The following is a 26,305-nucleotide window of genomic DNA, read 5'->3' on the forward strand; positions in this document are numbered from 1 at the left end:
CTCTTACATACACTTCTAGCCTAATAATTTTGTTTGCGAATATGGGCCAAAGTTCGCATGCTAATTAATGCTGTATATTCATTTATCTATTACCCTTAATAACGGAATAAAGCATAATTGTGATTCGCCAGGCAAAAAAAAGAAAAAAAAGAAAAGAAGGGAAGAAAAGGACCCGCAGCTGGCACGAGCGGAACGTACTAGTTCTGCGACGGTGTAATTCAAGGATTCCTTTCATCCGATTCTATTGCTTTTTTTACCGTCCGTTGTTCATCGTTGACCGTTCCCGATGACAATGTGGGCGGGGTGACCGCCGACGAAGCCATTAATTAAAGGGAAGCTGAAGAGTCTGTCAAATTCAATAAGACGCTCATATACGGATGCGGGAACCTTATAAACCATGTAGGTAAAATTAGGAGCGACGTAATCGTCGGTTGAAATTGCGCTGTAGCTCCGCCCCCCGTCGAAAGCCGCGCGCTGCTGCTGACGCTGACGATGCGAGCGGAGACCGGAAACCGCGGTGTTGTGACGTCAACTCTAGTGTTTCGTTCCTTCGCAGCGTCCGCGACCGTGCCTGACCGCGCTTGTTTCTGCGTGCGTGCCATCGTAATCTGCTTCGATCGACCCTGCATTCCTTTGTTGGTGCGTCTGCGTGTATGTAGAGTGGTAGTCAACGTGCGTGGTAGTCAACGTCAGAGGTAATCAACTTGAGTGGTAGTCAACGTGGTAGTCAACAGATGAAGGTCACTACACGTACTGCATGAACCGGGAAGCTTTTCACGCGTTTAAACCGTCTTTGTAGATTGCCGACAGCTTTGGACAGCGCACAAATGCCGACGATCGCATCCCCGCTTACGGTTCACGAGGAGGCATGCAGGAACACAACACTACAGTTGTTTGACCGGAAACGAGCTCACTAGATCGGCGAAAGATCGGCGAGATCACTAGATCGCTTTGCAAAAAACATACTCACCAAAGAGCATTTCCAACACGAGGAGATCCCAAGACTTTGCTTTCGTTCACGTCGAAAGCACTGCTCGCATCAGCATCGTTTGCTTCTTCGAGAGGCCGGCTCTTCGCAATCGGCTCGTACATGTAGGGAGTAACGCCAAACTCCTCAGAAAAACGCAGTCTCTCTATATTTTCCATTACTGTCTCAGAAAAACAGCACCAAACTACCTGACACCGCGCTTCATGTGTAGCGGCAGTGGTCGGTTACTAGAGTTGACGTCACGAGGCGCCCGACCAATCACAGGCGGAAACGACACGCGCCAGCTGGGCGTGTCCGCTGCTGCACTTTTCGTCGAAATAAAATATATTTGCGCTTTCTTTCGCTCAATTTCGATACGATATTCGAATTCGGAGGGTTGAAAACCATTATGTACAGATGTTCACTCATTTTTTCTGGAAAACCTTTCAGCTCCCTTTAAGGGAATGAAACTATGATGAAACAGATTCAAAGCAATAGTTCCTTTTTTCAAATGCCCAACATGGATTCAGGCCTGGCTAATTGCCCTGCATGTCTCAACTGGTAGAATTCTGCCATGATCTTTTTTATTCTTTCAATTTAGGTTACCAGGTAGACTGTACTTTCCGACATTCGAAAGCCTTGCATATTATTCCTCATGCTGCTACATAAATCACCATGTATCTACAATACTCCTAATATAGTCGATTAGATCAGAAATTATTTTCTTGGGCGAACGTAGCATGTCTTGATCAAGAGAGCTAAATCAAATGGTGTCACTGTACCTACTGGCGTGTCTGAAAGGTCTGTTTTGGGGCTATTGTTATATTTAGTTTATATAAATGGTATTGTGCAACGACTTCATTGCGAAGTGCGGTTATGTGCAGACGACTGCGTCATTAAAAGAGAGATATACAAAGTGACCGCCATGTTAGCTCGTTACAGAGTGACTTAAATATAATTCAAGGTTGGCGCTCGAAGTTGGCAATTTTTGCAAGAGGGCAAAATGTCAATTCATGTCTTTCACCCGTAAACGCCTCCCAGTGTAATTCGCTTATAATTTGGACGGACTGCCTCCTGAACGGCTTGAACATATCTTGGGGTCTAGATGGGGTGTACTATTTGGCCCACTAAATATCTTGGGGTCTGCTTTTCAGAAAGTTCGATCTGCCATAAAGTCCTACCTTGCCATTGACCTACCTTAATGTCATCAAGGATACTCAACCTCCTTTAGACGCCATTTTCATAAAGCCCCCAAAATTGTGAAAGAGCAGCTTTAGAACACAAATGCTCACACAATATTCGAGCACGCTTGCGCGGCTTGGGACCCTCAAACCTCTTATCTTATAGACAAACTTGAACACATTAAAAACCGCGCTGCCAGGTTTCTTTTCTGGAAATTACAACTTCCGTAGCAGTATTACATTAATTAAAGAAAACCTTGGCTGGTAAACACTAGCACAGCACCGCTTAGCAACGAAATTAGAACTTTCCGAATTTACTCTGTACTCAGAGGAATAAACAAAACTTGTACATATTTTCGCTCCATTTCATTTCTTTACGAAGCGATCACGAGCTAGAAGTTCTTGAAACACGCTTTCACACTGATGTTTTCCGCAAATCATTTTCACGCTTACTTCAACGCGCTGGAATAAGTTTCTTGGGAGTATTGCTGAATATAAGACTTGCTCTGAGTGTCAGTCGATTTTATCGTCTAACCTGTCGTAAGCGCATATCATTGCACTTCGCGCAATAAACCATCTTTTTCTTTTCCATGATGTGAATGCGACTGTGAGCCTGCCGCGACGCTTTTTTTCTTTTTTCTTTTTTTTTCTTTTATGTTGCGTTTGTGCCTTGCTGTATACTTTTTGTGAATGAGGTCATTTTCCTTGCTTATGTTTTTTGTTTCGTTACAAATGTCCCCCACCCCTGCAATAATGCCCTTGTGGCAATGCAGGTGCGTGTATAAATAAACAAGAATTAAATACATTTGGAATAGAATCGCCGTACATTATCCGGGCCTGGTTGTGTACGCGACACGCTTTGCGCAGTTTACGAGTCGGTTTGAGTTATACGCATTAAACATTTTCGCACAGGTGCTCGTTTGCCCAAAGGCAAACAGCCTTACCACTAAAGCTGTAAAAAATAATTTACATAACCATGAACTCAAATAACACGTGGAACGTGAGATGCGGCAGTTGAATCACCACCACTGCCGCCGCCGCCGCCGCCGCCGCCGCCGCCGCCACCGTCACCGTCATGATGATGATGAATAGTTGAATAGTGTGTAATAATTAGGGGCATCTGGTGCGTAGTGAAATATCTGACAGGAGAGTCTGACAACCTTAGCTATTAAAGCTTATTTGACGCAGTTTTCGTTTCATTTGTCGCAGTTACCATCATGTTTTCTTGCCACAATATGTCGCCAAACAGGAAAATTTCATTTGTCGCCATCAACAATTCGATCTTACCCCTTGAGGGTGAATGTGTTGGGCATGGCACCATCAAGGGTCCAAAAATTGTTATGTACTGTGTATGCGTGTTTGTTAACTGAAAACAAAACATCGCCCAAAGCCGCCAAAAAAAAAAAAAAGATGCCGCAGAATTGTCGTATTTAACGTGACAGGTCATCCATCAGTGTTGATTACAAAAAAGAGAAGACCACATGGCCATTACAAATGCACATATACTACAGTCAAACTGAATAACTTCCTTCTTGCACTTGGTTGCGCAGGAAGTAACAATAACAATTTTGTATTTCCTATTCTGTATGTGGTCACGGTCAGAGCTTAATTAAACGTCATGCCGTATGGGCCTTTATGGAATGAATGAATGAAGGTCGTTTATTAATAAATGGGGAGGGACTTGAAAGACGAGGACTTCTTTTCCAGCAAACAAACGCGAGCCTCCTGCGCTCTAACAAAAGCCTTCGGGTGCACGTCACAGCAGTTGGCTCGTGAAGCTGGTAGACAAGACGTCTCGCGGGAGCTTCACGACGAGCACCCGAAATGAAATAAAGCCAGTAATTCCCTGTACTTCAACGCAAAAAAATAAAAATAAAGAGAACTCAGAGAAATTCTTACGGCCAGATGTTCAATTCTTTAATTAGATCCTAATATGCGCGTTAAAGGTCAGATACAGCGTTCTGAGGAATATAAAAGTCAATCTTGCTTCACCTCCCCTTTCACTTATCTCATTAGCGTTTTTCTTAGTTCAGCAGACTCGTGCGTTTCGCGAGAAGCTGTTCCGAGAAAGTCAGCCAGCCAGCCGCTTCCTCTGCTCTCTGAGGGAATAAACGTCTCGTCGAATCAAAGCACCTGCATATGGAAGAAGCCTCAGACTTTTAGCGGAGCAGCCAAGTCTGATTGTGTTAAACAAATACCAGCACCTTTTTTTTTCTTTTTCGCGTGTGCGTCGTCTTCCGGAAATGTAAAAGAAAAGCGGGTTCCTAACGTCATTATTTCCGTTTACCTGAGCAATATTGCGTCTCGCGAAGGTGCCACTCCCGTAGGACCTTTGACTAAACTTACGCACCACATAGCCATAAGCAGCGCCCAACTTAGGTTCGTATTAATTGAAGGGCGACTGTCAGTGTGGAGTAAGGATGGTCTTCCTTTGACTCTTTCTATTAGGAAGTGCCGACAGTCGGAAGCGTGGAACTGTATGCGCTCAACTTTCACTAAAGGAGGGCTGTCGCTGCAGGAAAAAAATAAAAATAAAATAGAATACGGGCTTTCCTTTTCGATAAAGAGCTTCGCGCGTGTGTGTTGATTTCTCTCTCTCTTTCTTTCGCCACAATTTAGTAGTAGAGCAATGATGAAAGAGGGCAAGTTGGAATTACCTGTCGTGATCACAGCGCAAGCGAGCGAGTACAGCAGAGAGAACTAGAGAAATTACTGTCCATCAAATAAAAATTTTATATTTTTCAGAACAACGCGTGTAGTACTAAGCACATTCGTTAAAAGGGATGTAGTGCTTCCCGGCAGAGTCATTAAAGCACTAGCAAGCCGATCTAATAAAGCCCGCGTGATCCTCATTCTCCCTCCCGTTTAGCTCTGTGTGCGTTGGTGCACTCTCCCGGGGTCGTCTTGCTAGCGTCAAATTTGGTTGTGATGGTTGGTTTGCTAACTTTTCAGCAAATAAGTTGCGCGAAAATTCGAAAGGGAGAGAAAGTTTATAGAAACTGGAAATCGTAATCTAAGCGGAAGATGGCGAAGCAGCACTCTTACTCGTCACAATTATTAGCTTAGTAACTACGAATATCCTTAAACAATGGTTTATGGCAAACTATCTTCTTTTTATTTTGGTCCCGTGCCGTATCACAATTCTTGGCCTTGACGTATATCTCCCGTTAATGGTTTTTGCCGCATTACGTGTCATCAACAACTAGTATTCCGACAAAGCAATGGAAACAGGATGCAACAGGGATTGCAAATTTTCAATTCCCTCACATTTTTTTTTTACTTTGGTTCTGTATTGTATTCTAGGCCCTTCTTTTTTCGATACCCTCCTTACTCAGTGCCGAAGACATCCGGACTGTCTTCTTCATCATTTCGACACAAAAACTTCCAGCATAAACGGCTGTCTTCCAATATGCACAACCCAGAGCAACATTAAGAAAAGAACAAGAAAATGAAATACCACATGACACGGTTCTAAAGAAACATGAAAACGGAAGGGAATCTTTTCAAAGAGGTTATAATCAAGGAGAGAATTAATAAAATGTTAATAACGAATCTGGAGAAACAGCGTTCGTAGAATGAAATAGTGATCCGATAGGTAGAATAAAGCCCCGGTACCTAGCCGGGTAAAGGTTTCGTGTCTGTTAAAAAATTAAGAAGAGAAAAATGAAATAACCGACGAAGAAGAAACAAGACGATTGCGCGTGCTGCACGTGAAGCCTTCAGCGCGGACACGTACAAGGTCGCATCATCCGCCGTCACCGTTCTCCGCCACTCTTTGCAGGATTCTACGCTGACGTGAGCAAACCTTGGCGTTGATTTCAGCCTTTCAAACTGCATTAACTACCATGTGTCGCGGTCTGCTTCTGTTGCTATTTGGAAACAATGTAAACGTTTGCTTTTGCGAAGCTATCACTGCGATTGACGCGAGAGTAAGAATTAGGCCACTATGGTTTTGAACACGATCTCGAGAAAGAAGCTCCACGGCAAGCTGAGCTCTATCCTAAATTGGTGCAGATGGACAGGTCTGCCAAATTATGATGTTAAATCGAAGTTTTCTTTGCTTCCTCTCCCCGTTTTGTGGTGGCTTCCTGCTGTCTTGCAAGATGATCCTTGAAGGGTCCGTGTTGAACCATATCGCCATTGGTGGTGGTGGTTGGCTGGAGGGCTTGGTTCAGCGCAGTGGTGTAGAATGCGTGGCATGCTGCCCGAACTTGAGGAGCATCCATGTCGAGAATAAACACCATGGACTGCGATCAACATATCGCCCCCCCCTCCCCTCCCCCCCCCCGAAAGAAAGCGTAAGGCGTAGCGACGTCGATATGCAGCGAAACATGGCTTCGAACGGAAGTGCCCACTTGGTCGTAAATTTGCCAAGCCAGGTGGCGTCGATAGGCAGTGACTGGCATAGTGAAAGGCAGAGAGGCAGTAGTGAAACCTGACCATGTCGGTTTACGAGCGCGAACTAGTACTTTGAGAAACACTTCGTTGCGAAAGGCTTTGCTTCGGTTTGTATAGTGTGCGATAGACCCTGGTTTCAGTCAGACGTGTCTGCTGTGTTGGAAGCGCAGAAGCTTACGTTGAAAATGTGTTAGAATTCATCTTGCGTCCATACATTTTTGTGTCAATACTTTCGTTTTGTACCTCACCTGCTTCTAAGGTAACTATTGTCTGACTCCTTTTGTATACTAAGTTCTTATGTGTTTTCGCAGAGCAATTTACTAGCGCTAGCGTTTCCTTCATTTACTCTTTTGTGTTGTTGAGTGCCTCTTGGATAGGTTTCGCATTTTCCGGCTTGGCGAATTTTGACACGTCACTAGATTTTACCTAGTTTCTTTGTTTTCCTTTACAATGCTGATTGTGCCATGTGTTTACTCCTTTCTTTTTTGTTTTTTGCAAAGACGAACAAACGCTGGGCTTAATCTTATTCGCGCAGTGCGTAGGATCCCTTATTTATAAAAAAATTTTTTTGAGACGCCTTTCCTTGCATGAATTTACATGAGATGAGCTAGCCGAAATATAACGTTTTGTAAGAGGGAGCTTATTGAAGCAAAACGAGTAACAAAACGGGGATTGGTGGCGATCACTGGGAAATAAATGCCTCCGTGCTTCAGTGGACGCTGAAATAGGGATGAAAATAAGCCAGACAGGCACATTTTTTATTTTACCAGCAGATCATCTCGATGATGAAGTGGGTTTCATTTAAGCTTTCTTTCCAAGACGCAGGTCGGCGTATGCTCATCCTTTGCCTCCGAGATGCACAGCGCGCACGCTGCCCGATCTCGCAGGCCGTGGCTCGCGCATAACTTTAATGCAGTGGCCGCGCGTGCTCGCTTTGACACGCGTCCGCAGGGCTCCTGCCAGACGAGCATGTGGTCCGGAGAGAACCAAGGCTCGGACTTTTCCGTCTCCTCCTTCGGCATATCGGTGCCGCAGCTGGTCAAGGGTTCGCCGCAGCTGCTGGCGCGCGATCAGCCCGGCTCCGGCAGCGACCACGACGTGCACTGCGGCCTGCTCGGCTTCTACCCGGCCTTCCTGCAGAGCTACCGCACGCCCCGGTGCTACCTCGTTTTCCTCTGCGTGCTCGGCATGACGCAGGGCTTCGTCGTCAACGGCCTGGTCTCCGTGGTGACGCCCACCATCGAGAAGCGCTTCCAGCTGCTCGGAATCGAAGCCGGGGCAAGTCTGCGGGCTATGGCTTCACGACTCTGCGGTTGTTTCGTGTGTCGTACCGCGTGTGATAAATTGATGTGCAAAGTGTATATACCTTTGCTAAATGCGTTTACGCAAGACGCCAAAAAGAATTGATGTGTGCAATTTTGTTGTTCTGCTATGCGCAAGTTATCGGTACACAGTTTTTATTGGAGGGTAGTTATGAGGCATTTACTTGCACTGCTGTCATTGTATATGTATAGGGTCGAAGGCCTGTAAACAACGCTCTACGTTTCACCTTCGGCTCCCGTCCGTCTCACCATGGAAATAAACATCCGCTCCTTGGTCTCTACAAAGCGCGCGAGCTGCGACCGTCTCCTGACAGCCTGGTCTGTCGCAAAACCGCAGATGATCCAGAGCATGTTCAACGTGGCGTCGTGCGTCATGATAACGCCCGTGAGCTACCACGGGGGCATCGGCCACAAGCCGCTCATAATGGGCATCGGCGCGCTGGTCATGTCCGCCGGCTCGATGGTGTTCGCCTCGCCGCACTTCCTGGCGCCGCAGTACATGGTGGTGGACAGCGGCGCCGCCGACGTGTGCCCGCAGCGAGGCCCCGGACAGTGCGGCTCCTCGGCGTCGTCCGGTGCCACCAACGCCAACGCCTTCAAGTACTTCTTCATGGTACGCGTGCCCCTTCGTGCGTCGTTCAGCTGCCGGGGAAACACACTGTGCGCCGTTTGCGTTTAGCAATACATTTATTAATGAAGCTAGATATGACAGCCGCGTAGCATATCCAGGTGAAACCTGGCTATAACTATCAATCAATCAATCAATCAATCAATCAATCAATCAATCAATCAATCAATCAATCAATCAATCAATCAATCAATCAATCAATCAATCAATCAATCAATCAATCAATCAATCAATCAATCAGCGGCACAAATAAATATCTTAATAGAGTGACTTCGGTACACTTGGACATTCCACGGATAATTTGCTGTATCCCGAACAAAGTTCAAATAAATAAAGTATTCTTCTGCTGCCAAGTCTAGCTTAAAGTAGGAATATTTCATACAATTTGCCTCACATTAAAACGAATATATTGCATTCTTTAAAGACGTACTCTGCGACGAAAGTGCTTGGTGGTCGTCTTCTGCTCTCTAATTTTGTTCTGTACGCCATCAAATAATTAGGCTTTTATCTAACATGACGCCGTGAAAGCAACGGCGCTTTGTCAAGATTCGACGTAACCGTGACAGCTCATTCCGTTCGGCTCTAATGAAATCGTTCGTTGAGCGTACAAGATGTCTTACTTGTTCACCCATGGTTCACCTGTGCTGCTGTTACTAATAAACCCCTTCGCGTTCCCCAGATATGTGTAACTCGAGGTATCACCAGCTATATTTACATTTGCAAGCCTCGAGGCGTAAATGGATCGAGGAGTAAATGGCGGAATCTGATTGCAGAAAGAAGGTAGCTAATGTACACGGGGGTGGGCCAGTATGAAAGGGAACGCCATATTTGTGGTAAAACTAAGTTTACTTGTTTCCGCTAAAATAAAAATAGTTCCATCATCTGGATTTGTCAACACGTGAACTACATGGGGAACAGCAATGATTAGGATTCTCACTTATACATTTGCAGGAATCGCACTCGGAAGACAGATGAATTGTTTCCTTTTATGTTGGTGCAGAGTATACATGTTTCATACCTTTGGATTACGCCACCTGCAGACTGCGGGCATTAAGTGTTGTTTCCACCAATGCTCAAGCCGCTTCGCCTGTAACAGCTTGTTTAGTCAGTAAGATAATTGGTCACATGCAATTGGTCAATAAAAACACTAATTGAATTAGAGTGAACGTTACTGAGTAAATAATCATTATATTACATTATACCAAGAATGTAATTGATCACAAGTAATTACATGTAAATTTGTTACGTACACGTTTGGCACACATACACGCGCACACACACTAACACCCAAGAAAGTGGGTACATGGGACGACAGACTGCAGCTCGATGGGGCGCACGCATCATACGTAGGTTGTGGGTTTGGCTCTTACCGTAGCCGAGTTCTCGATTTTCCCGCTTTCATTTCCCTTTTCGTTATGTCTACATTTCAGTCAAAAAGCAGATAAATTTTCCTATACATTCATTGACTTCGTTGTCTGTTCGCTTCATACGAGGGAGAATCAGAAAGTCGTTGCCCCCCCCCCCCCCTTTTTTTTTTCTAGCCACATTACGGCTGTAAATGCGAAGTCAACATATCCATTCCAGCGGCGGACCTTTCTTGGACCGTCCCGGCCTTATTTGCCGGTAGCTCCGCTGCGCGGCGCTGCTGTCAGTTGAAGATGTGGTTGGATTTTGTGGCGAATGGACGTGCTTTTTCGGGGCTACGTGGCGGCGATGAAATCATAAGTTTTTGTGCATGCTTTGAGCTTGCTTCTGTTCTTTATTTGCTGGTTTTTCCCCTTTAAATAGTAATTGGGTGGTTTTCCTTTTCTTTCCTTGTTTTGTCTCTCGTATTTCGGGTACGCGGGTGTGCTTCGTGTACATTTGTTTTGCAGGATGGTTAGAGCGTCCTTTTGTGCCACGTGCTCCAACACGTGCAGCTGGGTGGGACGTTGAGTGTTTGTAGTCTTTAAATGGTAGCTTGGAAGTGGCAAGGCAAATAGCTATTAGTGGTTTTACTGTGCGTGTTTTGGTAGAAAAGTGAGAGCGTGGCCGCGTGGTTGAGCGCGTACGAGAGTGTCATACCTTCGGTCTCCGCGGCATTGATTGTTTTTGAAACAGTGGTGAGAGTTGCTTTGCGGCATTTTGAGGATTTGGATCCTGCGCGTATCGGTTTTTGCTAAAAGGCACGTGCTGTGCATTGATATAGTATTATAGTATTTGCATCAGTAGCAGCATTATAACAGTATTATAGTATTTGCAAAAAGCCGTGCAATACATGGCGAGAAAGCCGGTAAAGCAGGCAGTACGCGGGGGTTCCCTCAAGGCAGATGAAGAGACGGATGAGAATGGAGAGGGCGTCGAATCAAACGGCACACAATGTGAAGTCGATACTAGGCTGCAGAAAATGGAGGCTTTCCAAGAAGAGCTTCTCAAACAGGTGCAAGAGCTCAAAAATGAGCTAAAAATGGAGCGTGATGCATGGAAGGTAGTTGAAAAGAGACTTGAAGCAGCCGAGGAAAAGCTGAACAGGGCCACCATTGTGACCGAGAATGTGCGTGACAATGAAACGCAGATCCCCGACGCGACAGGCGAGGGGGGGTCAGCAAAATACGTGGAACGCATGCAGGGTCATGAAGGGTTAGCTGAAAAGAGCGGCGCCTACCTTGAGGCCGCCACGCGGAAAAAGCAGGAGCCCAGGGGACAATGCCCCATGTCGAGTCCGAATCACGCGGAAAAGGACAAAGGGAAGCAGGAAGAGGTAGGAGAGAGTGAAAGGGTGATTATCGCAGGTGACTCAAACCTGGCTGGGTGCTCAAAAGCAATTCTGAAGAGGGTGAAAGGCGACAAAACAGGGGCGGTAGGGACATTTCCAGGGCGGACACTGGGTTCTGTCATGGAGCGAGCAAAAGAAAAGCTCGCGGAAAATGTCCATGTGCGCAACCTTGCATTAGTAGCAGGTGGGCTAAATGACGTCCTAAACAGGAAAGGGCCAGGACTAGGCCAGCACTTGACGAAGGGGGTGGACGACTTGCGCGAGCTATCCCCTCAGGTGCAGATCGTGGTGTGCACGGTGCCGGAGGTGCCTGTGCGTGACAGTCACGTACAAAGAGCCGTAGTGGCTGCTAATGAGGCAATATAGAAAATGAGCCGAGAGAAAGGCTTCGTGGTTGTCGAAGTAAACAGGGAAGCGTGAAGTTGTGGTGGTTTCAAACGAGACGGGATCCACTTCAATTACAGGTTAGCACGAGAATTGGGCTGGCGACTTGGTGGTCGCGCTGTTGCTTCTTTAGGGGGCCCGCGGGCGCTCAGGAGGTCAGAGTAGATAGTAATGATGAAGGTCCCCTAGGGGAACATCAGAAGAGCATCGCCGTCGATAACAGAAAAAGGAGGAAAGCAAGAAAAAGAGCTCACCATGCAATAGGCTACATAAACATACAGGCTGGCAGAAGAAAGGAAAAGTGGGCAGAGATTGAGGAGCAGTTACATAGAGAACAAATAGGGGTGTATGCGGTTACAGAAACGCACCTTAGAGACTCGGAAGAGCCGCCAGTTATTGAGAATTATGTTTGGCAACGGTGCAACAGAACTAAGTCGGAAAGAAAGGGAGGGGGAGTCGGAACGCTCATCCACCAGGGAGCCAAATAGAAAAGAGTAAATTCACAATGTCAAGAGCATCTTTGGCTATCAGGTACAATGAGTGGGAAAGAAACTTGGCTGGGCGTTACGTATTTGTGGACCAGAAAAAAATTACGCAGAGAAGAATAAAGAGTTAGTGGAATGCATAAGCGCTGATATTAAGGGTTTCGGGAATGGTGCTGAAATTGTCCTATTAGGTGACATGAATGCCCACATACATGATTTAGATGGCTATGCCGACAATAACGGGAAGTCCATGCTAGACCTTTGTGAGCAACATAACCTCGTGATCGTGAATACAGGGCCTAAGTGTAAAGGACAGATCACGTGGGATGTGGGAAACCGGCAATCGACCATTGATTAAAGGAATTCATGATAAGTTGAGAGAAAGGGTCGTCGATGAGGAAGGGTTTAGCAGCATAGGGAGTGACCATAAACGCATCATTTTGAAAATGGGATATGTAGTTGGGAAAGAGAGCAAGGAGACCAAAATGGCCAGTCCAAATTTGAACGCTGAACAAATAGCAAATATAGTCACTAGAGTTGAGGAAGAACTTGGCAAATGGCCAAGAGTGGGAATATGGTGAGGTTCTAAGTGTAATAACGACAGAAATACGTTAAGAGAAACAACATGTTCGTCGGAAAGGAAAAAAGAAACCGAAAAGCTGGTGGAAGAAGGAGATACGAGAAGCGATAGCCGAACGACAGAAAGCATCTCGAGAGCACAGGCAGGCAAAGAAGGCGCAGTTGCCACAGGATGAAGTAACCAGTAAATGGGAAATATACCGGGATAAAAAGTCTATGGTTCAAATACTGGTGCAAGCAAAATTAAAAGGTGAAAGTGAACGTTGGTTGTCAGAAATACGTGAGAAAAAGAAGGCCGCACCTAGAATATTTTGGAATCACATAAAATTATTAGGCAGGAAGTCAACTACAATACAACAACATATCCTAGGCGAAGATGAAAACAGACTGGAAGGAGAAGCGGCAATAAATTACATCTGAAAAGTAAGGCGAATCTTTCCAAGGCAATGACGAGGTTGTACTTGAAGACAAAAAGAGCATGAAAGAGACCCAAGTGGAAAAGGAGCTGGTGCTGACAAATTTAAACTGGAAGAAAGCGGAAGAGAAAATTCCTAAGCGCACAGCCACAGGGCTAGACGAGGTTCCCGATAGGCTGATAAATGAACTAGGACCTAAAGATAAGGAAGCTCTGATGAAAGCAGTGGAAAAAACTTTAAAAGATAGACGAATACCAGACAGTTGGCGACAAGGTAGAATGAATTTAATTTATAAAGGTAAAGGGGAGAAAGACAGAATTCACTCGTATAGACCGTTGACCATTACATCGGTAATATACAGGCTAGCAATGCAGGCAATCAAATTAAAGCTTCAAGCATGGGCAGAGAATAATGGCATTTTGGGAGAGCTTCAGAATGGCTTCAGAATAGGTAGGCGTTTGGATGATAACTTGTTTGTTCTTACTCAGTGTATTGAAATATCAAAAGCAGAAAGCAGACCGTTGTATGTGGCCTTTGTAGACATTACAGGAGCCTACGACAATGTAGACCGCAACATTTTGTGGGATATTCTGGAAGGGGAAGGCTTAGGTAACGAATGTCTACAACGTTTGAGAGATTTCCCTCGAAAATACCGTTTGCGTTGAACGGGAAGGGATGAGTAGCGAGGAGAAAGTTCATGTCAACAAGGGACTGAGGCAGGGGTTCCCTTTATCCCCGCTGCTGTTTATGATGTACATGGTGAGGATGGAGAAGGCGCTAGAAGGAAGTAATATCGGGTTTAATCTCTCATACAAACAGGCGGGTACAGTAATAGAGCAGCAACTCCCAGGTTTATTTTATGCGGACGACATTGTGTTGATAGCTAACAAGCAAAGTGATTTGCAACGTCTGTCCAATATCTGTGGACAGGAAGGCAACAATTTAGGTTTGAAATTTAGTGTTAGAAAATCAGGTGTATGGTATTCAATGAAAACAGTGAACAGACAGTGGAGATACAGGGCCAAGAAATACATCGGGTTACAGAAAATAAAAACCTTGGTAATATGGATAAACGAAGGCAATGTATATGTGGAAACAAAGGAAAAAACCATAACAGTAAAGGGGAAGAGAAATGCAGCCATAATGAAGCACAGAGCGCTATGGGGATACAATAGGTACGAGGTCCTCCGAGGCATATGGAAATGTGTAATGGTTCCAGGACTTACTTTTGGAAATGCGGTTGTTTGCTTTAAATCAGGGGTACAGTCAGGACTCGACGGGAACCAAAGGTCAGTGGGTCGCCTCGCATTGGGCGCTCACGGGAAGACTACAAATGAAGCTGTGCAGGGTGATATGGGCTGGACTAGTTTTGAAGTGAGGGAAGCGAGCAGTAAAATTGAGTATGAAGAACGGCTGAGGAATAGGGAAGAAAGTAAATGGGCTGGGAGAGTGTTCAGGTATCTGTACAGGAAAAACATTGATTCACAGTGGAGGAAAAGAACTAGGAAACTTACCAGCAAGTATGTGGCCTGTAGGGTGGGCAACACAGCAACAAAAACGGTCAAGCGGAAAGTCAGAGGCTGAATTAATCTCATGGGTGGTGGCAATGGAAAAGAAACCTGCCATGAGTAACTACTTAGGAGGAAAAAAACGAAATTAGGAAAGAAACCATTTATGATAACTCAAAGGGAAGCTCATTACTTTTCGAATCGAGATCGGGATGCCTTAGAACACGCACCTATAAAGCGAGATATAAGAAGGAAGAAGAAGCATGTGCTTGCTGCGGTAAAGCTAGGGAAACGACGCAGCATGTTTTATTAGAATGTGAAGACGTCTACCCAGCGGTCGATTTAGGCCCCACTGGCCTGCTTGAAGCCCTTGGGTTCAGCGGGAGCAGTGGTAAAGCAAACATGTCCGCAATAGACATTAGTAAGAGGCGATTGGAGGATTGGTGGAAGAAAAGTAGGGAAACGACAAAAGACGGAGATGTATAGAAGCCCAGTTCGCAATAGGAGATCAGAATATTTGGGCGTGGTAGTTCATAGTTTTTTTTTTCTTTTTTCATTGTTTAACCTAGGTAGGACATTAGGCAGTATAGTAGCAAGAGCTTGGTGGCGCAACCCACCACTCCGTTCAAAAGGGGACGCCCATAACATTCATCCATCCATCCGATGGCAGTTGGGCTTCACAGGTCCACGGCGTACAAGCAACGAAGTGTGATTCATTTTCTATAGATCAAGGGACGAACATTCATCGAAATCCACAAGGAAATGCAGCCCACGTAGGGGAAAGGTGTCTCGCTTTGATAAGTGTGAGATGGTGGTGTTGCGAGTTGGCAAAAGGCCGTGGGGACTTGCAAGACAATGAGCGTTCGGGGAGGCCGCGTGCGTACGAATTCTACCACAAGGGCATCTCAAATTTAGTGCTGCGATGAGACAAATATGTGAACTGGTGTGGGGAGTACGTGGAAAAATAGTGTAAGGTACGTGCAATAGTACGTATATTTGTAATTACCTGTATGGACCTTACTTTGGATAATAAAGAAATAGGGACAAATACATTCTGATTCGCCCTCGTTTATTGTGCTTACTAACGAAGTCGAGGAACTTCGATCGCTTGTTTGCTCTCACTCGAAAGGAAGAGTTTTAAAAATTCCAGGAGCTGCGAAACAGATGCTTCGAGAAAAAAGCGTTGAGATGTCTCTAACACAAGATGCCGTTGTGGATGTGATGTAATTTCTCTCTCTTTATCATGCAGGTAGGACATGCGCTGCATGGCGTCGGCTCGTCACCCTTCTTCACCCTCGGCGTGGCTTACTTGGACCAAAACACGCCATCGGCCAGCGCATCTATCTACATGGGTAACTATACCTTGGCTACAAACCAATGAAAGCTTACTAAGTGCCTTATAGCTCTCATTCAGATTGACGTCAATCGATGTGAAACGATGTGAAACGCTGTGGCGCTGTCATTACAGAGGTGTGCAACGCTGGGCCAGTTTATTAAACTCAGCTTGTGACCGCAAACGACGCAGCAGAACGGAGGCTGACAAAAGGAGCATGCGCAAAAAGCGCTCATGCTAAAAACTGAGGGGTTTTATTTCGAACGGAGAATTTATAGCGCCAATAGCCTACACGATTGGAACACGAGCTCTTTGCCAGATAAGGAAGGGGTGAGCATGGCGCAGAATAACAGCTGACAAGCAATTCTACTTGACAAGAACAGACAATACGTGCTTTGTCGTTGTGCAAATGTTCAATCGCTGCTTTTCTGCGATGTTTCTCGTCACGAGCCATGCTGTCATTAGGCAACCACCAAACCGATTGAAAAGAAAACTCAATTTCTAGTGACACTTAGCAACAGATGCCGAATGCAGAAATGCTTTAATTCGTAAGTGTTCTTTGGGATTCCCTAGTCCCATTCGCTAATTATATGTCTAGTATCAGGAATAGCCGGAATGCTCTCTTACGAACAATTCTTTCGTAATAACGGTCTTTCTGAATACATTCCCGGCTGTATTGTCTAGTTCCTCAATCACTTGCATAGTAGATTGGTAAATAACAGAGGAAGAAAAGAATAAAGTTTACAACTCGCATTCCGTAACGAAAACATGTAACACGCAACTCTACTGGGTACCTCTAGTCATGACGAAAACATTTGTGAGACCTAATGGTGATACTGGCAAAATGCAAATGAGCTGTAAATTCAAGTACTTGTTCAGAACGATTTAAACACTCCATATAGAGAAGTGCGCACAGCTGGTATTTCTTTCTTGTTGTTATGCGCGTATATTCGGCTAGTTCTTTTTTTTTTTTTTTTGCTACGAAGTCACAGAATTTCAAGTTACAGAATTTCAAACATGATGCTTCACTGTTTGTGTCTTTCTAAAATTTTCGCCATCTTTTGCAAATGTAGTGAAAATATATGCAGAAAATATAGATGAGGCTGCTTTCTGCTTAAAATGTTGAAGCGTTTTGCATGTTTGAGCGCTGGAGCTTCCGCTTGAGCTTACCAACGAAGACAGATAGCTCTATTTTGGCGGGCGGGCTCATGACACCAGGCCTATAGTGTATGTAGTAAATGCGCATTTATGAGAGTACATTTTAGGGTCATAATCTGTCTAGGCATGACAGCAAGTTACACTCGAGGAAAGGTGCTCCTTTCCTTATACCATGCGCCTAACACCAGCACAGTATTTATGACTTCTCGGGTGTCTTTGTCATGAACAAAAACCATCCGGCTGCAAAAATTTCAGTGGTCATGTGACAGAACACGGTAGGAACGGCGGTTTCACACATCCATTGCAAGGTGTTGTTGAATAGCAAGTCACATTTAAAGCACAGCTTTCGGTGTTTTTGCTGCCATGGTTGTTATGCGCAACATTCAATATACCACAAGATGTATAAGCAAGCACCGGTATATGCTACAGCTACCATTGGAGAATCACTTATTCGTGAATAGGGTCAATCCCATGCGCCTTACACGTCATGATGCTTTTAATATGCAAGTGTCAGTGAAAGGTCTACTTAAAGTTACTGGCTGCGCAAGTGCTTTTGTCAAGGCACGTGCTTTACGACGCATGCGCACAATAACCGCTAAACGATGGCGGCGGGAGACCCGCCCGAAAGGACTGCCACTGCACATTTGATCTCTTATAACTTGTGGCTGGCGCAGCATGGCCTTAGTCGCTTTTGCGCCATTAAACCCGAATTAACTAACTAACGTTGCACGAGGTGTTCGAAATCTGCATCCCTGGAGGCCGCTGCGACTCTGTGCAATGCCTGTCACGTGTTTCCTGTAGAGTGATCAACATAAGTGCATAAGACACCTTCAGCTATAACATTTCATGTTTCGTGATGTGTGCGCAGGTCTTGGCCTATCGCTTTTTGTTTATACATAGTTCTGCATAACGAGTCAACTCAATATAAAATTAAAGTTCATGCCTATTCAAGCGAGAACCTTACTCAGTGGCGCCTCCAGCAGAGATTGTAGGTAGCTAGAATGACGGTGCTTATTTTTAATTTTCGCGTGAACGCGCAGAGACAATAACTCCATAAGAGGCTGCCGAAACACGAGACTGAAATGCTGTCTTGCAGGTATTTTTTATGCCACGTCCGTCCTGGGTCCCGCCATGGGCTTCCTCCTAGGCGGGTACTTCCTTTCAATGTATACGGACATAACAGCCGATTCCTCAAAGTGAGTACATTCGTATTTTCTTGGCCACCTTTCGATTACTAAGCTGGAATAAATTTGGGGAGAATATGTATATGCGAAGAATCCCTGGAAAGTATCCGACCATGCTCCTGGTTTATGCGTTGTCCTAATCTCCTCCAAAGTAGGCCCCTACTATTTGCACCACAACGAGTCCCACTGTCTTTCTACTTCTTGAAATAGTCCTGGAACCGGTCCTCGGGAAGTGTTGTAGAGCAACAACCGCGTTGCACTATAGTGATGTCGTGTATGAAAGTATGTTCTCTTCAGGGCGCCTTTCAATTTTCAGAAACAGCCAGAAATCCCGTTAGACCATGTGTGGAGAGTAAGGAGCTTGTCGAAACAAGTGTCTAGGGCCAAAATTCTGAATCGCATGAGCCGCGTGAGCAGCGGTGTTGTCGATAGCGATTTTCCAGGTGCCCTAATCTTGGGCACAAACTTTGGAGGCACCCACTGCGTATGCAAATTTGTTTAAAAAGGTACTCACAGCAATTTTTTGTTCGTGTGCATTAGGGGCCCTCTAACGGAAAGCTATTCCAATCTGCTTTTATTCCGAACTCCCGACGTAAAAGTTGCGTAACCGCCGACGCAAGCATCGGGCGGTGACCCGCAGTGTTTTTTGAACGATCCACTCAAACGCTCTTCTCGTTTATACATCACTTTTGTTTGCTTTAAAAACTAGTAGCATTGTCTATATTTACAGGATTTTCTTATCGAATCGGCTGACAAGAGCGAGGAGCACGCAGCAATGCCGAAAGTTTCGGTCGGGCTCAGCAAGAACAGTGAAACTAGATAACCGGAAGAGAACGTTGCCGGCGTCTGCGATTGGCCCGCTTCCCCTTGCTTAGCTTGCGGTGGCTGGTCGAAAATCGCGGTTGCGTGCTACCCAAGAAGGTCAAAAATGCCGCTAAAGCAGATCCTCAGCGAAGAAGATTTAGCAGAGCAATGTTGTAAACGTGCCGAAAGGGCTTGGCAACGTTATATACTGCCATGCGAAAATGTTTATTATACTCAAATAAAGTCATTTTCCTCGGCAGCTTCAAGTATCCAGTGTGCGAATGATCGGTAGGCAGACAACTTCTATTCCTTTCGGAACGGGGCAGTCTCCGGCCATTTCGAAAAACGATTAGTTTTGTTCGGCATACTAATGGATCTTTAATGTGACGTGGCGAGTTTTCGCAGTTTTCTGACGTCGCGTGACAGACAGTCGAAATGGGTACAGCCGGAAAGCTTTTGACCGATAGCGGAGGGCTAATGGCAAAAAAAGGTATTTGGAAATAATTATTTTTATTTTGTTCAGCCTAATCATGCATAATCAGTGTGTATACGACATATCAGATGGGGAGTTTTCGTGGTTTTTGTGACGCTGCGGGACAGACAGGCGAAGCGGGGGGTGGGGCGAAAAATGTGACCAATCGTGGAGAGCTGATTGTAGAATTCAAGTAAAAACAGTCAGGAATAGCTTTACGTTATAGTGCACTAGCTGAGAAAGTTCTATGACATATAGCCGACGATCTCTCATTATTAAGGTTCGCATATAATAAAAGATTACATTATTATGCCTGGCTAAAGGGCTCTTGAAGCGTGGCTCCCAGTCGACACATGTCTGGGCTTCCTTAAAGTGCTTGCGCGACATTTCTATCTGCATAATGCCTACAGCATCATATCCAAATTCTGTTGGATCTTCTGAAATTATTCGGATTGGCTACACGATGCTTCGGCCAGAAATTTATACAGTAACTTCGTTCAATTCGCTTCGTCATTTTCACCCGCTTGGAATCACGCCGTGACCAGACGACAGTAGTCTTGCACAATAGCAGACGCAAGTGAAGGCGGCGTCATCTACTGGCTAAACACATCGCGGAACATTATTTTACGACAAAGTGAGTCGCCGGCTTCCACGTTGCGGTTTTCCCTAAATTAAAGAAGCTCGGATACCTTTCAGACAAAAGTTGTAGGAGTACGTGCAAACGCAAAGATGCAAGTCCTGAGCTTCCCTATAGCATTGTTTATGTCGTTGCTCCTAATACCTTTTAGTCACGCATAGCTTTAGGCTATATATATAAATTCTATAATTGTCGTAGATAAATATTAAATTCGGACGTTTAGAAGACGGATGTTTGCAGCAAATTCTGCAATGCCGTCGTTTATTACGCACCAGAACGACAAGGCAATGCATGCAGTTCATTTCCGACGGTGCGAGAAAGACGGCTCTCCGACAAAGTGGGCGACAGGGCCTACTGCTGATCAATTCGAGCCCCCAACTTCCTCTCGTTCTTTGATCTTGCATAGACGTACGGGCCAATTCCGGCCGAGGAGCCATGGACAACGTCCGCGAGCCAACAAATTGTGCTACATTACACGATATAAAGTGACCTGCAGTAACACGTAATCAATGACTCGCCATCTACATTTTTAGCCTACTCGCATCGTCGGTAAAGCTGCCCTCTCCGCCTGACACGACACCATGGCTGTACATGCGTTTATAGAAACCAACCAGACGTGCTCTATTAACGAACTCCTAGCGAGGCACAAAACAGGAGTGACCATACAGATATATATTCAAAGAGCTACGAAAGTTGTTGCTTAATTTTCAACAGTTCACAGCAAAACATACCTGTCCTTCCTGCTAAATACATCGGGTTCTCGAGATGGCCAGATGCATCGATTTGTGGAAACTGCTGTTTCTCCAAATTTCTCCAAACGTTACAAATCCACATCTGATTTGTAACGGACATTGACAGTCTGACAGTATATGCATCCTCGAGATGAGCGTCATGGGCTCGACAACAGTTGTGTAGTCAACTCTTGCCGAGACACTTCGTATAAATGTACAACTTGAGACGTTCATTCTCTGTGCCGGAGTTCAGCTCAATATGTAAAAACCCGTTTTTCCTTTCAGGCTGGGCATGGACTCTTCGAGTAACAACTGGGTGGGCGCTTGGTGGCTTGGCTTCTTCGGCGCCTCCATTATCGCTTTCTTCACTGCCTTTCCCATCGCCAGCTTCCCAAGGGCATTACCAAGTACGCAAAAGCCTATATTGAAGCTAACGCATTAAATGTGGTTGGCTACGCCCCTCAACGCATACCCAACGAGAGGGCACGCTGAAAAGATGACTAGAAAGATCTGCACCAAAATGATTGAAGCTATCACTTCGAGCTTTGCTAACGGCGTACTGTTTCCATTATCTGAGTTATTGATTCCACATCCACGTGGGATACCATAACTGACAACTAGACAGTACCTGGATATTTGTACGGGTGTAGTATAGTATTTAATAGCGTATTTGTGCACCTGTAGAAATGAAATCTTGCTATTTATGCCAGGCAAAAAAGAAAACATTTTGGCGTCCTTAATTCGTCCACTATTGAAAGCACAGTAGCTAGAGTAACATTCCGAACACAAACGTTATCGTGGAAAAATTGTAATGGAAGAGAAAGATTCAGGCCAGTGCATTAAAATTGAAACATTGATACCAATGTAGGCAATCCGAAATTTCATAATATAACGCTGTCGTTTGAGAAAAATAACAAATACATCATTCCTTTTACGATGCTATTGGCGAAGCTAATATATTTTCGGTTCATAATAGACACGGAGCAGCGCAATACGGCAGGGCCCAAGAATAAGAAAGACGCATACACAGCGCCAACTTTGAACTAGATGCTTTATTTGATCGCACGTATTTTTTCAATGTTCAGTTCAGTTGTGTTTGTTTTAGTACCATTATGTTATATTTTATTTCACTTTTACAATTTGTCGCTAATACTGTATAACGCTGCACGTTTCATTCTGTTATTTTCTTTGTTTGCATGTTGTCACCGACTCCCCTCTGCAATGCCTCGGCGATTGAGGGTATCGAAAATAAATAAATACACAAATGACAGCGGATCGATAATAAAATCAAGGAGAGACAAACTTAAACATATAGTACCGAACCCACACCTGTCATACTATACTATACTATACATTACTATACTATACTTTACATTCCTATACTATACTATACTATATCTTTAAGTTTATCTCCTTGGTTTTATTATGTCATAGTATAAATAACACGTGCATTGCGTTTGTTAATGATAAGACAGCCTTGGCAATTTGCACCTAAGTAGTTCAGTCATTGAGAAGACTTGCGCATAAACGGCGACGTTCATCATCGGACATTCAGTGGACTTGTAAAGGGCGCGGAATGCTCATCGCGAACTTCCCCCCTTAATCGTCGCAGCGGCCATAGAACGGGCGAAAGATCTGTCGAGGCTGCAAAAGGAGAAGCGGATGCTGTCCCTGAAGCAAGCGCCGAGCGCAGCCAACGTGCAAGCTGCGCCGGACGCCCTGGCTGCACCGGGTTCGCAGGCAGCGCCAGATGACCAGCCTGCTGCTACGCCGGCCTCCCAAGCTCAGTCAGATTGGCAGGTTACCCCGGACGCGCAAGCTATGCCGGCTCCTAAAGGCGCGGCGAGCGCACAGGGAGCACCAGACCCCGGCGCCACGAGTGCACTGCCCGATATGCAGATCGCGACGGAGGTGACCACCGGGGCCGAGCAGAAGAGGAGTTTCGCAAACCACGTCAAGAGGCTCCTATGCAACCCGACCTTCGTCTGTCTCACGCTCGCTGCGTGCGCTGAAAGTGAGTTCTGACTGCCAGTGGTCTCATCTTTAGAAGGACTCGCTGTTGCGCCAGTTGATCTTGCATTCTAAATATATGGTGACTCAGCGCAAAACGGTGGACAAATGCGCACCACATTGCGCTCAGTTGACGTAGACAGAAAACAGTCTCAACATTCAGCCCTCCTAGCAGTATTAATTCTATTTTTCTGTCCCTTCATAGCACTTTATGTCCACAACACACCTCACTGTATCCATGGTCATACCAATAATACATATGCACTTTAGACAGTTGACAGTTGACAATAATTTTACGCTTATTTAAAGCCATATTACATCGACAACAATAACCAATCATTACTGATTGCACAAATTTAGTGCTTGCGCTCTTAGGCCATTCCTGGCCATTGCGCCACAAAACTCCACCTCGTTATCAACATTCAACACTGGGAATTTTTAAAATTGCAACATATCTTAAATGTTGGCCTAGCTTTCGAGGCTATTAGATGAGGCTACGCGTGAAAACGTCGAATGAGAAAATATGCATGTATTCTAAACGACATCAATCGTTGTGGCAGGCGTATGCATCACCATCGAGGCTGTGTTTGAAATTGCTGTGTGAAGTCCTTTGAGGGCATGTGTGATGTAGTTAATATCGTATTATGCATGTTGTCCTGCGTATTAAAGCTTTATTTTGGGCTAGTTGGATCATTAAGGCAAGAAAGTTGCAGAAATCATGGTCGGACGACAATAAGAGCATGTTAACACTTCAGCATTCCGATGCATTATGGCACAATTTACAAGTTTGTATATATTCGCTGTGACAAGATCTACGCTATTTAGGGTTATTAACGCGATAGCGTTAAAGACTCCGTGTCTCAGAAATTCCGGCGTCGGCGTCAGACGTCGCGCCGGCAAAAATAATTTCGCACCAAATTTCGAACCACGCATACCCAACGACTCTTCTGCCACCAAAGTTGCTCATACTTTGTCTTTCATTCTTTGCAAAGTTATTCCTCGGAATTTTGAGAACGGTAGTCCACAAACAAATGTAACTGAACACACACACACACACACACACACACACACACACACACACACACACACACACACACACACACACACACACACACACACACACACACACACACACACACACACACACACACACACACACACACACACACACACCGACACCGCATATCTTTTAGTATGTTAGCTCTTCTCACACTGCAATATTAAAAGCGTGAAACAATAACAGGAGATCGACTCACGCAAGAGGCCGCGTTTCTACCAGAAAGCTTGCCTTCATGCATAGCGTTCGCTGCAGCTGCCGGGAAGCATAAAATACAATCAGAGGTCTTTGAATGCTAACCTTGCACTCTTAAAGGTGAAGCTTGAGCATCCTCCAAATTTTCAAGGGCTCCATAGATGACTGACTTTTCATGACAGCGCGTTATGCACTTAGTCTGCTCAAGTAGGAAAATATATCTTCTCATACTTTCAAGCTCTACGTAGCGTACGTACCTCCTGCAAATACAACTTCGTCTCGTCCTTGCGATGGGGATTTATTTACATGATGATAGCAGGTATTTCATTTTTGTGTGATACAACCTCTGACTAAACAGAACCTCTGAGGTGGGCTAAATAAATCCCTTTTATGAACCGGGGGAGTAATGTAACGAAATAACTTTTTTTTACAGCTCATGCAATGGTCTCTGTAGTGCTATCACAGTGTGCCATGGTATGAGAAATCATTCTTGAGGAGTCGGCTAGAAATTACCTCTAGCCACAAGCGTACATGAACAGCCAGAGTTGTCCAGCTATTTAAACGAGGATCGTGGAACAGCGGCTGCAAAGCTGCAAAGGGTTTAATTAAATACGAAGCATGAGTAGACTGCATTTGGATCTTGACGAATAATCGCGCTTATAATATAACCCTTGGTGGTGCCGCTTGCTAGAAGCTTACCTTGTTAATTTCTGATGAGTTCTCGTTTCGATATGCAGCGATGATCGCATCAGGACTCACCGGATTCGCAACGAAGATCTTCATCTCCATGTTTGGAATCTCATCTAGCCGGGCTTCCAGCCTTCTAGGTGGGCTGCACCACGCGGAAATTTCCTGTCGTAGCACGAAGTTGTTCTTCGAATGCGCAACTGCCGGTTCGCAATCGTTATTGGCGAATTTGCATAGGGATCGCAGTCTATTATAGAACGGGTTTACTGATGTGAATTTGGCCCGTTTCTGGGCGTATGTGTAGGATTGATTCGCACCGCCAAAGCGGCACATCGAATGCAAATGCAAGGCCAATATCTTTTGTAATTGCTTCAGAGTGGCAGTGCATTGTTAGCTACGGATATCTGTTAATTTTCCTGTTAACTCGCAGTATTAGGTCAACGCAACAACTCTGTGAGCAATAATTTTTCGATTCTAAATGAGTGACGCCTGTATTTCCATCGGCAAGGCAAACACTTTTCTCTTCATTAAAACTTCTTGCTTCCGCCAGCATTGTTTGTCATCGCTTACTTTTCCTGTTTTAGGAATGTGTAGTAAACCTTCTGGTATAATGGTATGCTTTGCATATATATATATATATATATATATATATATTATAGAGGAGAGGGGGTTAACCGAGGGTCCCGATTTTTATTAGTCATATTATAAGAAGCCAACAAACATTGACACCAAGGACAACATAGGGGAAATTACTTGTGCTTAATAAATGAAATCAAGAAATGATAAATTAATGGAAAGTAAAGTGGATGAAAAAACTTGCCGCAGGTGGGAACCGAACCCACAACCTTCGCATTTCGCGTGCGATGCTCTACCAATTGAGCTACCGTGGCGCTGTTTCCCCATCCACTTTCTTGGGTATTTATGTGTCCTAGTAGAACCCTGGGAGTGTTAGCCAGCGCCACCACTCACATACCTTGGCGGCGGACGTGGAAGGTCCTTTTTGCCGCAGGCGCCACGAGCACGTGATCTTTTTGGGTGAAGACAACTGGTCAATAAACCCACACATGCTACCTGAAGGCATCAATGTTGTCGGATTCGAGGCCCTCGTTATGTAATAAACGAGGAGAGGGGGTTAACCGAGGGTCCCAATTTTTATTAGTCATATTATAAGAAGCCAACACTGACACCAAGGACAACATAGGGGAAATTACTTGTGCTTAATAAATGAAATCAAGAAATGCGAAGGCTGTGGGTTCGGTTCCCACCTGCGGCAAGTTGTTTATATATATATATATATATATATATATATATATATACATATAACATTGAGAAACAACTATAATTGAAAACATACATTCAGTGTGATTGTACTGTTGGCACTGTGAGGAATAAAGGTTAAGCATTAACGACTACT

At 44.9% G+C, this 26,305-nt stretch overlaps 1 protein-coding gene across 1 annotated transcript; it reads left to right on the forward strand.

Annotated features, from left to right (window-relative positions):
• The first annotated feature begins 8,212 nt into the window (after positions 1–8,212).
• LOC126520751 (solute carrier organic anion transporter family member 4A1-like) lies at positions 8,213–25,431 on the forward strand. Its single transcript, XM_050169531.3, has 6 exons — positions 8,213–8,481; positions 15,873–15,975; positions 18,211–18,310; positions 21,228–21,349; positions 22,555–22,956; positions 24,942–25,431. Exons 1-6 carry the CDS (start codon positions 8,218–8,220, stop codon positions 25,145–25,147), a joined length of 1,197 nt encoding a protein of 398 aa, XP_050025488.3. The 5' UTR covers positions 8,213–8,217; the 3' UTR covers positions 25,148–25,431.
• The last annotated feature ends 874 nt before the right edge of the window (positions 25,432–26,305 follow it).

Source organism: Dermacentor andersoni, chromosome 3 (assembly GCF_023375885.2).
Source record: "Dermacentor andersoni chromosome 3, qqDerAnde1_hic_scaffold, whole genome shotgun sequence".
Lineage (NCBI taxonomy): Eukaryota > Metazoa > Arthropoda > Arachnida > Ixodida > Ixodidae > Dermacentor > Dermacentor andersoni.

What these genes read in the sequence shown, in the direction of transcription:
- LOC126520751 (XM_050169531.3), top strand. Translation starts at nt 8,218, where the DNA reads ATGTTCAACGTGGCGTCGTGCGTCATGATAACGCCCGTGAGCTACCAC. An exon ending in CTTCCCAAGGGCATTACCAA is followed by an intron (nt 21,350 to 22,554) that starts GTACGCAAAAGC and finishes TAATCGTCGCAG; the next exon opens with CGGCCATAGAACGGGCGAAA. An exon ending in GCTCGCTGCGTGCGCTGAAA is followed by an intron (nt 22,957 to 24,941) that starts GTGAGTTCTGAC and finishes TTCGATATGCAG; the next exon opens with CGATGATCGCATCAGGACTC.